Below are 15,754 nucleotides of genomic sequence, written 5' to 3' on the forward strand. Positions count from 1 at the left end.
CTGAAGGCGGCACGCGAGCTGATTTTCAGTGGCACTCACACTGTCTGGGTCCTGGCCACCGGTCTGGGGGGCTCTGCATTTTAATGTAATTTTAAATGAAGCTTCTTAAACATTTTAAAAACCTTATTTACTTTACATACAACAATAGTTTAGTTCTATATTATAGACTCATGGAGAGAGACCTTCTAAAAACGTTAAAATGTATTACTGGCCCATGAAACCTTAAATTAGAGTGACTAAATGAAGATTGAGCATACCGCTTCTGAAAGGTTGCCCACCCCTGCTCTAAGCCCTGCAGAAATCATCAGCGGTCGTTTCTCCGTAGTGACTTGGAAGAAGAACTCAGACTAGCCCCCAGCTGAGGTTCATTCCCACCCAGACGGACCGTAGAAGACGCTAACTGCGGGTTCAAGGGAAAGGACCATATATCCCCTGCCCAAGCTTGTGCTCTCCAGTGCGTGCTACCTCTCCCTAGCGTGCTGAATAAGGCCCCCGATCACTGGCCCGGCATCTAGGAGCCGCTGTTGTTCTTGCGGAGCCGTGCTGGGCGATGATCGGGACTCCAGCCCCTGCATGGACATGTGCGGAGGAGGAAATTGACGGGACGCGTGTCCCCCGGCTCTCCTGCGCCCTAGCCAGGACCCGTCCACCCCCTCCCCTCCTCCCAGCTCGGGAAGGTCGCAGAGATCGTCCCGGTGGCTCTTGATCCGTGACGAGGGTGGCTTTAATGCGGGAAGAGGCGATACTGCTCAGGTGGCAGCGCTCCAACACGGAGATTCGCCTCCCTCCTCCTCATTAACAAAAAAAAAGGGGGACAAAAACTTTTGCCCACGATTAATATATTCACGTTTCCTCCCACTTTCCCAATGGGCTACCAGCTGCAGAACTCCTGAATAGCAAGCTTAATTGTGTTTTGTCATGCAGAATGCCGCGCTTTTCTATAGAAGGTTACAAAGGGCCATTGGAAAATTGGGAGTATTTATTCCTTTGCTAAAACGGACTCATTTGCATAGATCACCTCTTCGCCTGCCAGACCCAGGTAGTAGCCCTAAGTCTCCCTGGCCCTCTCCTTCTGCATTGCCACACTAGCCACGGCTTCTTGTGTAACGAGTCATGTCACTCTCACCTGGGGCATACTCAGTGATGATGTACGAAACACGGTGCAGTTTGGCTTTAGCACTTTTCCTTTCCTGGGGCTGGGTAATACACAGACTAGCTGGATTTTATTTTCTATGTGAGTGATCTCGTGTTATAATAAAACGCAATCGTATTAATCGTATTAAATTAATCTTCTGGCATCTCCTTGTTTTATAGCAAATCAAAGCGATGAGACACTGGGTTAATTGACAAACTCTGGACTCAAAAGCTATTTGCCATTAGAGGCTAATCATACAATCTCTATATGATATAAATAGCATATACTGTGTGGTGTAGATATTCACAGGGAATTACAACTAATTATTATTTGGGTACCAAGCTTCTGCTTCTCCCTTCAGAATATCTTTTTTCTTGTTTCTTGTTTTGACAGTTTAAATCCAGGTCTATGTGACATAGAAAGCTAATAAAATTCTCATTTCATTGTTAATCTGATTTCATTGCAGTGTAGGTTTTTACTCTCACACCTGCGTGGCAGGGTGTAATTCCTTTAATAAAAAAAATCAACATATTCATTGCATGTCTTTTCCCTGATGATATATTGTGAGCAGTGTGAGTTGAAAAAGAGCCATTTATTCCCACCGTGAATGAGTCTGCATGGGTCTGAGACTTCACCTGCCTCCTCAGTCAATTAGGAATGTATCGAAAATTCTACCAGAAAACGAGTTAAATTAACCGTTACTTAATTTCCTTGTGTCCCTCCTACATAATCCCCCCTTTTCAGCTTGCCCCAGAAATTACCACATGTTGCAAGGTTCAAATAGTGCCTAATGAAACAGTGACTAAATGGTTCTCTCAAACCCGCAATGGAGCTCTTTAGCTGTGCCTTCAAAGCATGTGGGTCTGCAGCAGTCGGGGGTCCCCATCTTAAAAAATACTTGTCTTTGGCAGACAAATCTAACGCGCCAACGGCTTTGCCCAGCGAATGTAGCTTCCCTCTTCCCCACCACACACACACAACTTTAAAACAAGCTGTAACATCTCCAGCCTATTGCACTAGCACAGACAAGATGTCCCTGACAGGGGCCAGAATGTAGATGCTTCCATCAAGCAACGTGGCACAAGGGAGATACAGAGGAGAGGGGAACACCAACACCAAAAGGGAATAGACAAACTTCCGTATATTTAAAACATGGGAAATGTCACAGGGCATAAATAACACTTTACAGCTTTCCACTCAGGTTTCCCGGATCCTTTCGGGGTTGATCTAGGCATTTGAAATTAGATTTTAAAAATACAAGCCCTTGTTAAATGCCCTTTTATTAATCCACATAAGCCTGAAGGGAGGTGATATTTCTCTACTGGATTTTATGAGCCCTTAGATGAAACTTTGAACATGCTCAGTTTTGAGTTTTCGGCTCACCTACAGGCAACCCAAGCTCATTCTGGTATTTACGGCTGTAAATGAATTATTTTACCAGGCTAATTTTATGAAGTCTGAATGTCTCCATGTTATGGATGTTATTTATTCGGGGGCGGAGAGGGAAACGAAACCTGCCAATGAATTTCTTTGTGAAAGGAAAGAAACCTTGAATTAGTATCTTTTTCCTCTAAATGTACTAGAGAAGCTGATTTCCCCCCTGAAGTTGTAGACTCATGGTACTGTCTAAAGTGCCTTCACTGAAGTGTCATCCACTAAATTTCCTTGAGTTCTGTAAGGAGAGCAGAGTCACTTCTTTGAAACGGTGAGGCTAATACAAAGTCATCAAAGCACTATGGTTCTTGTCTTAAAGTGACAACCCTCTTTATTGGGCTGTTTGAAATACGCCCCCTGCTTTTCAATGTCGTTCTATCCATCTTTGTCTACTCTTCAGAAAAGCAGACAATATAAAGCAAAGCCTGGCCAGCTCCCCACGCTCAGGCTTGGGCAGTGCCAACCTCAGCCTTTAAACAGATTGAAATTGTCAGTGCTTCATTAATTTGAAACTAGTTACTTTCCAGAGCACACAGTATACACTTCCGATCTAGTTCGATGCACTTGCAATAGCTGAAATCCCCTGGATAATGTCTGACATGTATGAGGCACTGAAGGAAGCATGGGACCAGTTCTGAGCCCTAGAAAGTGGTCAGAGGCTAAGAATAATAAACAGTTTGAAAATTGGAATGTACCAAAATAGTGTGGGTTTGAAATAGAACACATGACAGGAAAGGGTTAGGAATCACATACTGTGTGAAATCAGTATTTGTATTTTAGGGACACATAATGCTCTTTATGTAATCAGCAACACAGAGAGAGAGAGAGAGAGAGAGAGAGAGAGAGAGAGAGAGAGAGAGAGAGAGAGAGAGAGAGAGAGAGAGAGAGAGAGAGAGAGAGAGAGAGAGAGAGAGAGAGAGAGAGAGAGAGAGAGAGAGAGAGAGAGAGAGAGAGTTTTCTTATAACCTCTTGGGACATTTTATTTATCATTTATATCATTTCACAATCATGAGAACATTTCATTCATAAACAATGACAAGATACAAACAATGCACCTGCACTTTAAAGTCAGGAATTCATCAGGATGGTTTAGCTGCAAAGTGTGGGTGGACTACATTGGCTATTTGTGCAGCTATGGGTGAGCCTGGTTCATTCTCACCCAGAAAAAGTGAGTATACACATGAGCTTGTTAAAAACAGCCTTTTGCCATAAGAGACTGTGTCCATTTGTTAAAGAACAATTTAAGGTATTCATGTGTAGAATGCTCTTAAGACACATAGCTGGAGTTTCTCCTCCTAAAACTAAGATAACATGAAGAAAGTACATAATAGCTTTCACTTAGTTCAGTGCAAAGGGTATCATTATATTTAAAGAAAACAGAACAGAAATGCATTTTAAATGGCCTACTTCCCCTCCTTTCTTTAGTCATGAATATTAAAGAATGCCTAGATATTCTTGTTAAACTTTACTTTTTCTCTCTTTATTTATATCAAATGTAAATGAAAGTGGGGCACCTAAAGTCCTGATTTCAATAATGTAATCTCTCAGTAATATACTCAGTAACTTGGGTTTGCTTTCCTTAATATGGCTAGTGTTGGGATTGTCCTTTGAGGGTTCACTGTACTTTGGGGAATTATGGCCTTTCCTGCATAGTTTTTCCTCATTGCAATTATTTTACAGACTACTTTATAGAGGGTCATCTGGCACTGCATAATGGGCCAGATCCTATAGGACTCAGTCCATCTTCTGAGTTGCAGATGACCTCCGCACAGATGTGGGGAGGGGAAGGTAGCTTTATGGTACCTTTTTAGCATCCTGGAATGTGGAGCTGGCCAGTGACTCATCGAGTTCCAGCAGCAGCTAGAGCTGCCTGAAGGCTGCACTGGGCCACAGGAGCTGTTCAGATTGCCAAAATAGCCAAAACCGAAAAATATTACTAATACACACCCTCTCTTCCAGCCATGCCTCCAACACTCTTCTATGCTGGGTGGGACTGCAAGGAGATGCAGCCATTTCAGAAGCCCTTCACCACCTGGGGAATCCCTCTACATCAGGGGAATTTCCAGGTGGCCAATTCACCCGGTTTTATGTTGTTAAAGGGCTGCAGTGGAACCTAGATTTGAGTCCAGAGGAGTTTTATTTAAGTAAGGCCTGCAGGGTAGGAGGCCACTTATTCCTCTTCTGCTGTTGGAAGAGACTAGAGCCTAGCAACACAACCAAGGGGCTGTGAGCTGTGGGAGCCATAGTTCAGTCTTAACACTCAACTGCCCTTGGTCTCAAAGTCTCTTATTTTAGACCCTATTTTACTATACTTGACCATGCAAACTATTTCTCTGTTATGATGACAAGATTTGCTTGTGTCCAGTATATATTTCTTGCCCTCAGGTGGAGTCAGCTGAGAAGTATCTGGTGTAGACTCTTCTCAAGGGTTGGGAGGAGCTTAAACCATCACCGGTTATTTTACTAACACCCCTATATGAGGCAGATAGTTTTGTGTGTAAAGGTGTCTCTATTATCATTATGAGCAGAACTGGCAGCAAAACCTATGCCATGTACTATTTGCCATTATAAGTTGTCTGAAGTTGCTTATAACTTTGCTAGACATCAGCTGTTCAGGCTGAACTGTTTCATGCTGGTTGTCTGCCTCAGGCTGAATTTTTTTTTTCTGGAACGTTTCAGTAGAAATGGTTTGGCCCTTTCTGCGAATAGATTTAGGGGACATTGGTTGCTTTGCCAATGTTAAGACATTCTTACAACTATTTCATTGAGAGAAGCCTGAGTGCCTCCATGCTTTGGAGCAGGGACTTGCAATTTGGCAGAAGGACTGCCCTGAGTAATGTGCTTTTGGCCCACTCTTTGAAAATCCACCTCAATTCAACTGAGCTATAAGCCCCTCAATATTGTCCTTTGCACATGCTCACAAGGCGTTTGTTAGAGTTTGGCAGCTAATTTCTCGAAATGTTCCATCTACACAGAGTATACACTACCCTAAGGCTAAGCTGGATTTTTTCTGCAATTGCTCCTCTCAGCTGATGGAGGGGCTGCTGTGATACCAAGCACCAGAACGGACAGCTGGGGCTATATTTCCTGTGCTCTCAATGCTCCTCCTGTTAACGCCAAGACAGTGTGAAGGAGAAGGAAGAAGCAGCCAGACTCAAATTCAGAAAAGAGCAGAGATGGAGATGGAGGAAGTGGCAGGGGCATGCTGGCAGGGGACAGGCACTCAGGAAGGGAGACAGGAACAGAAGAGGAAGGCTTGAGGAGACATTAGAAGGAGCAGGAAGAGGGCAGAAGAGTCTGTAATCACAAAAAGCACATTGTACTCTGAAACCTAGAATAAATCTCAGGAGTCCTGAATCCCATCATTCTTCTGCTGTCTAGCAAATACCTACGAAACCCTTAGTAATATGTACATCTCAGCCCTTTCTAGGAGATTGTCCACAGAGATGATAATAGCTTACTACCGCTACAATAGTTACTCCATCAGTTACAGTGGTAGTGTGCTGTAGACCTAAAAGTTGCAACTTTGCTAATGATAGTCATAGAGCTCACTATGATTCCATAGGATAGAGTTTCTGTTTTTCCATTTGCATTTTTAGAAACAGGAAATTACATTTTAAAAAACTATGTTAAAAGGAAACTGAGGTTGCAAAGTCAAACACTCAAAAATTAGGAAAGTTTAGTATTAAGATTGCTGGAGTAAACTTTATTCTCACCCATTGTACATACGCATCATGATACTGTCTGTAATGACATGATCACAGACCCCTGCCTCATTCAGTGTGCAGAACAGAAAGTGCTCAGGTAAAGAATCAGGACAGGTAAGGGAATGAGATTGTTGTCTGTAGGACTTTTGTCTCATTTGTTGCAGAAGCTGGAAGGTGTGTAGTGAATGAGGCACAAGGGAACAGAAGGGAATGGTCTTGTGGTTAAGAAAGTTGAAAATACTACCCTGCAGAACTGGATTCTGCTCCTGCCTCTACCATGGATTTGATGCAATATCAGGCAAGTCACCTAAATGAAATTTTTCACAGTTGGCCACTAACTATTTGTTTCTTATTTTTTCAGTGCCCAATATGAGACACCTGTGGCCTGCTTTGCAGAAATGCTGAGCTGCACAAATACAATTGAAGGAAATAGGAACTGTGCTTTGATTATATAAAGTGCTTAAAAATGCAAATCACTCTAAAAAAATCAAGCCCTTTTTGTCTCATGTTGGGCACCCAGAATTAGTGGACACCTTTGACAATTTAGGCCTTAATCTCTCTTGGTGTCTCACCTCTCTGTCTGTAAAATACCCCCTATTCTTACAGGAGTGAAGATACATTAATTCATGTTTTTGAAGCACCTCGTGTGATGATGAGCACCTAAGAAAAGCCCATGAGAAAAGTAATTCTTTATTCAGGGCAGAGTTTGGAGGGTGTGTAAATAAGGCCTGGGACCACACATTGACTGATGAAGACATAAAGGAATATTGACTAGCTACCTATTCAGTGAGCACATCCATCCTGTGCACTGAATGAGGCAGAGATTCTATGGAAAAAATAGTATGTGACCATGTAACTAAAGACTGTATCATGATACAGATGCTCTGGGGACATATATTAAGGCTGCACAGACAATCTTAATTCTGGCTTTTCCTAACATTTGAGTGCTTGATTTTGCAACCTGAAGGTACTTTTAATGTGGTGGGAGGGGGAAGGGTGTTGTATGTAATTGTATGTAATTGTATGTATAGTTTATTTAAATTTGTAGCTCACCCACTGGATTGGGACTCAGGAGAGTTGAGTTCAATTCACAGGTCTGCCACAAATGTCCTGTGTGACTTGGGGCAAGCCCTTCCCTGTGCCTCTGTTCCTGGGCTATAAAATGGAGATAATACAATGTTCCAATTTCCCAGTGGTATTCTAAGGAAACAAATAATTAGGGTTGTGCCAAGGCACCTCCTCCACCTCGCCAGGCTCAGCATTTCCCCCTCTCATGGTGGGGGGCCTGCAGTAAATCAGCCACACTCCAGCCACTGTTTATTTTCCCACTTGGGATTTATTTCTCAAAAATTTCCAAGTAGGCCTCAGGGCAGGCCCAAGGAGTGTGCCTCCGCCAAACAAAAGAAACAAATTCACAACACAAACTAAAGGGGAATACCTTTTCCTGCCCCCTCTCGGCAGAGGGGTATCACCTTGTTATTGGCCCCAGTCCTTCCCCCAAACAGGCAGTCAGTCAGGTAGCTTCCCCTGCAGGGAGGAGAGAAGCCATGTATCTTGGAGGAGCCTGTCTCACCCCTGCCACTAGCACTGAAGCAGCTTGTCTTTCTCCGCTTCCTCTCTCACCAGAGGAAGGGTTTTTAAAGGTCTCAACAGAGCCAGTGCTAGGCATAAGCAGACTAAACAATTGTTTAGGACCCCAAGCGGCTCAAGGGGGTCCCTATTTGCTTTTGATGATAAGAACTTGCCTGTTTTAGTACTGGGGAGGTGGAATATTCCTGCTTAGAGCCCTCAATGGGCTAGCGCTAGCAGCCCTTTATTAGACTCAGGTATCCCTAGCTGACCTGAGGTAATCCCTTTTCAGCTTATAGGGAAAATGGCCTTTATCGTTCTAATATATCTGCCTTCCACCACTCTCTTAGAGCTGTCCAGCGTGAGTTTGTCACAATGTTTATAAAGCCCTTTGATACTATAGTGATGGAAACTATATAAGTATCTATACATTATATTATGTTATATAATATAACAACACAATAATAAATAATCATATGTAGTCATTATAGCCTACTACATCTTCAAATAATTGTACAATATTGACTAGTTAAGTCTAACTATAACAAATGCCACTTTCCCCACTTTTTAAGAAATGATGAACAACTCTAGGGAGACATCACTTCACATATTTCTCTGGTGATGATAAATACCAGAGGAGGAGGGCTTTGAGTTGCTTCTTCCCATTCATTTATACTGAAAGAGGTCAATTCTATCCAAGGAAATATGTTTATGTATAAAAGAAAAAGCATATGTGAAACTGAATGCAGATGGCACAATTCTCTTTGGTTCCACTGTCTGAAGATATTAAGGTCTTGCTTGACTCCTCCTCTTTTGCGAGTGGAAGGCATCTTATATGGTCATTGAGTTCAACCTCCTGCCTTTGCTTGCAGGACCAAGTACTGATTTTGCTCTGGATCCCTCAGTGGCCCCATCAAGGATTGAACTCACCACCTGGGGTTTAGCAGGCCAATGCTCAAACCACTGAGCTATCCTTCCCTCCCTCTTGGTAAACTTAGGTAGAACTCTCCTAGTGGATGTGAAAAGAGGGGGTGTTCCACATCTGTGACATCATTTCCTCTCCCCAGTACTACATGAAAACATCTGTGTAAGAAAAGACTCTATGGGATTTTGGAAACAGACCAGAGACAGATAGGGTGAAACAAGGGACCAGCTTCTCTCTGGTATCCTTCCCTGTCAGTCCGAGCGGTGCTGTGGTGTAAATGAATGCTTCTTGAATTTGAATTTGTCCTAGTTGGGTCCTCTCAGTTGCTACTCCATCCTGGCCAGGAAGGCAACACGGAAGGGACGGGACAGCTCACCGTGAGAAGGCCTCAGCTCCACAAGACTTGCATTTCCCTACCTTATGTTGGATCCTTAGGATTCCCTGGGTTAAATATCCATGCCTTTGGCCCCTCTTCACCCCCAAAATGCCTCCTGTCTGAGGAGACAAACCTAGATATTCTCTGAAGGTGCTTCTGGTGAATTACTTGGCCTCTCTGCGCCTCCCTCCAAGGAGTTTCCTCTTTAAAAGGGAATGATCTAGCCCAAAGAATTTATACACAAAAAGGGCCATATCTTGCAGGCAAAATAAACTCCCAGTCACTTCAGCTGAATCAGAATGGAACCCACAAGCCTAAAACCTTTGCCTGTACCGGAGTTGAAGAAATGTGATTATTTTTAGGGAATAATAATGAGACACATTTTGGTTTGTTTTTTTCCTTTCATGAATATTATGACAAGTACAGTTCTGTGCAAGCTGAAAGTAACGTTTCCTCTAGGCATTTCATCATCTTTGAATAGTCATATGTTAGACAAAGTAGGTGCCCCATGTTTCATTGCATAATCTGGAATGTAGTTTGTAAACATTTCTAATATACCATTGATATATATCAGTAGTTCTCAACCTCTTCCATAGCAGGCTCCTTCTTCCAAAATCCTCTTCCCACCTCGCCAGGATCTAGCTGGAACCCCTCTCCTCCTGTACCAGTATAAGGTAGGCATGGTATTTCTGATTTACTGGTACCTGTCCAGGACCCTTATCTCGAGAGCTCTCTACAATTCTTACTTTGGCTTAACACAAAGATCAGTTATTTACAACAACAACAAAAAAAGTCGGCTAACGTATCAGATCTTTTTACAATCAGAGCATTATGGGAAAAATCCATATTTCTTCTCCCCAAGTCCACTCTGCCAGCGACACCACCCTACATGCTCTGCTCAGTTTCTTCCCCTAGCCATTCATGTTACATGCAGCTCTGTGGAGTGATTTCCCAGTCCTAGTTTTCAAAATTGAAACTCCCTAATCATTCCAATCCCACCCCAAAACCTATTTCTGATGGGATATGAAGTGAGTTTGTTGTAACTATGGAATGGGTGAATAAACAAAAGCAGCCAAATAAAATACTCTTTATTGTCTCCAACTACCAGTATGTTCCTCTCTGTGTGCCACAGATTCCCAGGCTAGAAGGGACCACTGTGATCATCTAGTTTGACGTCCTGTATAAAGCAGGCCATAGAACGTCCCCCAAAGTAATTCCTAGAGCAGAGCTTTTAGGAAAACATCCAATCTTGATTTGAAGCTGGTCAGTTGTGGAGAATCCCACACCACTCTTAGTAAATCATTCCAGTGGCTCTCACTGTTAAAAATGCATGCTTCATTCCCAGTCTGAATTTGTCTAGCTTCAACTTTCAGCCATTGGATCATGTTATATCACCTTTCTCTGGCAAACTGTGGCTATTTCTACAACCCTTTAGGGCAGACTGTGTCCTAATCTTTGTGTATTATACAGTGCACACTGTCGCCATTGAGAGCCTGATTCAGTACTTCAGTGGAATTACACTAGCATGAAACTGGTATGAGGCAGGGGTGAATCTGGCCGTATGCCCCTGACCCTGTGAGTTATCGAGCTTGCTGATCTGATTCTCCCCTCACACCACTTTCACCCCAGTGTAATCTAATTGACTATAATGCAGTTACTCTTGATGCTTGCTGGAGGAAATGGGGGTGAGGGGAGGGGCCAAGTGCATTGACTCAGTGAGAGATAGGAGTGCTAAACACCTTGCAGAATCTGGCTGTACGCTAATGATAAAGCACAATATTAATAAATAGGCATAGTCAACCTATTACTTGTTTATTCCTAATTATCTTTTTATCAGGGAGCATCTTCTGAGGACCACCATTTGTACTTGTGCTTTGCTTGAAGGCTATCAGACCATCATTGTTCAGGACTGCATTTGCTTTAATGCACCAGGATATTCACTGGTACTGTACAATGTGTTTTGGTTATTCACTTTTGCTGTGCAAACAGTAGGGAACCTTAGTAGCCATCTTGTGATTAAAAGTGGTGCAGGCACTTGAAAGAAGAGACCAACATTTATGCCAGGTCTCCAGGGCTTTTTGTTAAAGAGAAAGGATGAAGAAAAAAAAAAGTGTGCAGGAGATAGCGATTTTTCTAATGGTTTTTGCAATCAACTGGAGGCTGTGGTTAAAAATCTCCTCTCCCACGAGAGGGAATTGATAGCAAGAGATTGCAACAAAGGGCAAAAGATGTTGTTAGAAAATAATTCAGCAGGTAAAATGGGCACATCTAATCCTAGACAACGTGCTAGTACCGGATAACGGTAAGTGTCTCTGGGTGAGGCTTTATCCCAAAGCTGCCCCAGGAAAGAGAGGTAGGTTTATGGATGGCAATCTTGGTATGAGGACTATTCGCCAATGAGGGACTTGGCGCTTCATCCCTTGAAAGCAGTGGCAAAGCACCCAGGATCAGCCCTCCAGCCTTTACCCCCTTCAGTCAGGCTGTACAAATGGGCTATAAATAAACGATAGGGTCCTGTCCTCCAAGCCTTGAGTAGGTATCACTCAGAGAGAGTTGTCCGTGGGTCAGGATTACTCACCTGAGTCAGGGCTGGCAGGATCGGCCCGTAGGCACCATACCTAGCTGCCCTTGAGCAGTGGCTGCTATCGCCTGCGCTTATTCTTCGCGGGCCAACTCAAACTCGCTTTGTCCAGTACAGGCCTGAGTTCAATGGGCCTGACCCGCCCGCCTGGGCAAAGCCAGCCAGCGTCTCCCGCTGCGCAGGGGGGACTGTGGGTCACGCCTGGGCTTGCAGTTCTAACCTAAACGTTCCTTCGTCCTTTCTGGCAAACTTCAGGATTTTAAACTCCAACGAGTGGAGTCACCGAGCCCTGCCCGGGCACAAACGAGGGGCAAAGCCCAGCGTACTGTACCTTGAGCGCCTCACACGCCTATTGAAAGGCCCACGGGGATCTGGCTTGTTGAAGCTCAGTTCTGTCACTGATTATAGTGCCTGCAGGATAGGGCCCTCAATGGGGTAGCCGCAATCCCAGAGAGTGTGTCTTGTTTTGGGCGAGCTATTTCTTGCTGACGAGGCTGGGATTTTGTAGCTCCACTTTCAGTAACACCAACCAACAGTAATCAGCTTCAAAAAATGCCGATGTGCTGGATGATGTGTATAAAACAGACAAATACAAGCTGTCAGAAGCGCTAAGAACTCTCATTGTTCGCGGCTGTAAAGTAACCAGAAGCTATTTATTGTGCCAACCTTAGAAACTTCGCTTCATTGGCCCTCTCTCCTGCTGAAATTGGGTTATTTGTTTAAAACCAAGAACATGGCGTAGTAGGAAACATAGTTATTCAGGTTAGTAGCGGATGGCATTTATTTGTATTGCTTTATATATTTCTGAACCATACTAATTCAATTAGTGTACAAAGGATTAAAAAAAACATTTTTGCCCCATTAATTAAACCATCATTGTTTGAACCAAGCTGGCACTTTAAAAAAAAATAAAATTCTTGTCTGACCTCATTTAAATAAATATAAATATAAATCTGATATAAAACTATTCACATACAAACGAACCTCCGAACGACTGTAATTTTTTAAACGCTGTACAGAAGATTCTCATGCAGTTAGACCTATTTTTCCTTTTAATTCTCTAAATTCTTCTCGACGTCAGAACTTTCAGTAAAGTCATGAAATGGAATTTCCTTAAACTGTATTGAGGGGAGGGAAGGGAGGAAAACTGCCATGCCCATAGGAAATCCAGGATCACGTTAACTTTTTTTAAAAAAGAACAACATTGCTCCTTGTGTTATATAAATAGTGTTTCAGTTGAACGCTCACCACTAAAGCCTGTACATTCAAACTATCTAACCTGTGAATCCATTACAATAAACCATACTGGCGGACAGAGCCATCCAGAACTATTTCCTTTGTCTGTGTCTTCCTTAGCATGGTACCAGCTCGGTCAGGTGTACGCAGTTGCAGTCACACATGCTTCCCCGTTTAGCTCAGGCTTGCAGCCCTAGGGTGGAAGGAGCTAGTTCAGAGGATCTAAGGAGCCCCAGTTTGGGACGGAAGTCGGCGGGCTTGCTAGCGCTTTATAAAGGGGAGATCTCTTTGTCCTCGTTCGCAGAAGATGGGGATAAAGACTCTTCGTCTTCTGACCTGGGGTAATGTCCCGGGTTGCCAGTGCACTTGCAGCCCCCGTGAGTGTTTCTCTGGGTTCCCTTGCCTTCTTTCTTGTGTTTCACCCTCCGATTCTGGAACCAGATTTTCACTTGCTTCTCGGACAGGTTCAGGTAGGTAGCGATCTCGATTCTCCTCAGGCGGGACAGGTACATGTTGGAAGAAAATTCCCTCTCTAGCTCCAAAAGCTGCGTGCTGGTGAAAGCGGTCCGCATCCTCTTGCCGTTGGGAATGTGGCTAGTATCGGATCCTCCTGGACGGGAGAGACACAAGGGCTAAGTGGCGTGAAAAGAATTCAGACTAATCTGTCCCTATCGCCCTTTTCCAAACACGTGTCCCCCCCGGTTCATTTCATGTGTTACAGGAGCAGCAAGACGCGACCCCTCGGTAAGCTCTCTTTAGGTGTGTGTAGACAGAGAGCCTCACATTACCTGCTCGCTAACGCCAGCCCTGGAAACTCGCCTCCTCCTTGCCTGCGACATCAGAACCGCTCCACAAACACTAGTGGAAGCAAACACACCCCTGCTCTTTCCCCCTGGGGTTCATTCCGATCCCCTCCCCCCGCCGGGGAATGAACGATCCCTCCCCACTCTATCCCCACCTGTAGGGCAGTGCAGCTCCGCGCTCGGGCTTGGGCATCCGCCCTCCCTCCAAGATCCCAGCTCACGCCCTTGCCCGCCCGCTGCGGAGTGAAGCGCACCCCAGCGAGGTGGAATGGCACCCCCGGGCCAGTGACTCCTACCCATGCCGAGGCAATGGAATCTCCTGGGGTCGCTAACGCTGTAGGTGGTGGCGGTGCAGACAGGTGCGTGATGCGCTGGGTGGCCCAGGGCTGTTGCGGCGGCTGGTACCGAGCTCTGCTGCTGGTGGTGCTGGGCATGGCTCATCCTGGGGCAGTATTGGGCATCTCCGCCGGGAGAGAACTGGCTCTTGAGCAAGGGGATGGCCCCGCTGCCGCCCCCCCGGGACGAGTGCAAGTGAGAAGTGACACAGAGCGGGCACACGCAGAAGGTGCCGCTCTTGCGGGACGGGCAGCCGGGGCCCGACACCGACATGACCAGGGGGGAAGGCATGCTGAGGGGGATGAGGAAATCCTGTCCGTGGGGGTGCTCAGGCAGGGAAGGAACTGGCCTCGAGGAATCTTTGATGATTAAAGAGTCGACATAGAAGGATCGAGACATTTCGAAGGGCTGCTGCAGGTCAGGGCTGGCTCTCCCGGGTCTTCCTCCTTTGCCAAGGCGGGGAAGTCGCCACTGAAGCACTTGGCTGGCGAGAAGGTGCTTATGTCTGAGAGCTGAACAAAAGGGTCCCTGGAGAGGGCTGGTCTTCAAGTCCCCCGCCTGGATCCCCTGCTCCGGGGTTTTATATCAACTATTTAACACGTGATTCCTGAAAGAGATGCAGATCTAAACCCCCTTGGCTTCTCCTCCAAACCCTCGGGATAGGCTGCCCGAGCTAGAACAAAACAAGGGGGGGGGGAGACTTTCCAAAGTGTGTGTGTTTTGTTAATTTCACCATGACTTCAGTTCTCCTCCTCTCCAGATAAATTATAGGAACAGGGGAGCAACGGAGGGGGCAGCTGCCCTGTTTGTGATTCAGGCACATCCCACGTTGTACTTTCTAACACATTACCAGGTAAATAAATGCACGTCTTTGACTAGGTTTAAAAATAAGCCTTAAGGGATTCTCCCGTCACATCGTTTATACCAATAATATACCATTTCCTGAGTAGGGGGAAACCAGTGGCGCGTGATGAAATAAGCAGGATGGGGTTCATTTTCTTTTAATATACTAGGTAGCATCTAAGTACAGTAGTTATAACTTCTGGGTGATCGAGTTACACCTAGAAACAATCCCATTTGCTTTTCCAAGAATGCAGTCGCCCTTATATTTTCTGTGAAGTACGTGACAGAGCTACTCTAGGGGTAAGGGGCTGGTTTTTATGAGTGAATCTTGTCAAACTGGCAATTAGTTCAAGAGATAAAGCCTTAAAATAGCTGGACACTTCTCAGCCAAGACCTTGTCAAAACGGAAGACTTTCAAGTTAACTTCCATGATCGTTTCCAAGCTTCAGTTCAAAATCCTAATGAAAAGAGAAAATGTCCGAGATGGATTCTTTGATCTCCACCAAGTGTGCCGAAGCAATCAGTCAAAGTAAAATTGGATCAACAGCGAAATATGGTCTGTGACTCCTGAGCATTTCAGATTTCATTAAAGAGCTAAGGTATTTGCAGCATACTACACGATTCTCCACTTACCTATTCTATGGGAGTTTAAAAGGGACTTATAGTTAATAGAACTAATATTGCATTCTTGGTTAGCTGACCCGAAGCATCACTTAAAGATGACTATCAAATTCTACTTGACTTTGGACTCAGCAGTGACAATTGCATTTTACAGCAGAAAACTCTGGCCCCAATAAGCTAGGCTAGCA

The 15,754-nt window shown here is 44.7% G+C and overlaps 1 protein-coding gene across 1 annotated transcript; it reads right to left on the reverse strand.

Moving 5' to 3' along the window:
• Positions 1–13,232: 13,232 nt before the first annotated feature.
• On the reverse strand, positions 13,233–14,644 carry GSX2 (GS homeobox 2). Its single transcript, XM_050948046.1, has 2 exons — positions 14,063–14,644; positions 13,233–13,573 (listed from the first exon to the last, which is right to left on the reverse strand). Exons 1-2 carry the CDS (start codon positions 14,499–14,501, stop codon positions 13,233–13,235), a joined length of 780 nt encoding a protein of 259 aa, XP_050804003.1. The 5' UTR covers positions 14,502–14,644.
• Between the last annotated feature and the right edge of the window lie 1,110 nt (positions 14,645–15,754).

This window comes from Gopherus flavomarginatus, chromosome 3, assembly GCF_025201925.1.
Source record: "Gopherus flavomarginatus isolate rGopFla2 chromosome 3, rGopFla2.mat.asm, whole genome shotgun sequence".
Classification (NCBI taxonomy): Eukaryota; Metazoa; Chordata; order Testudines; family Testudinidae; genus Gopherus; species Gopherus flavomarginatus.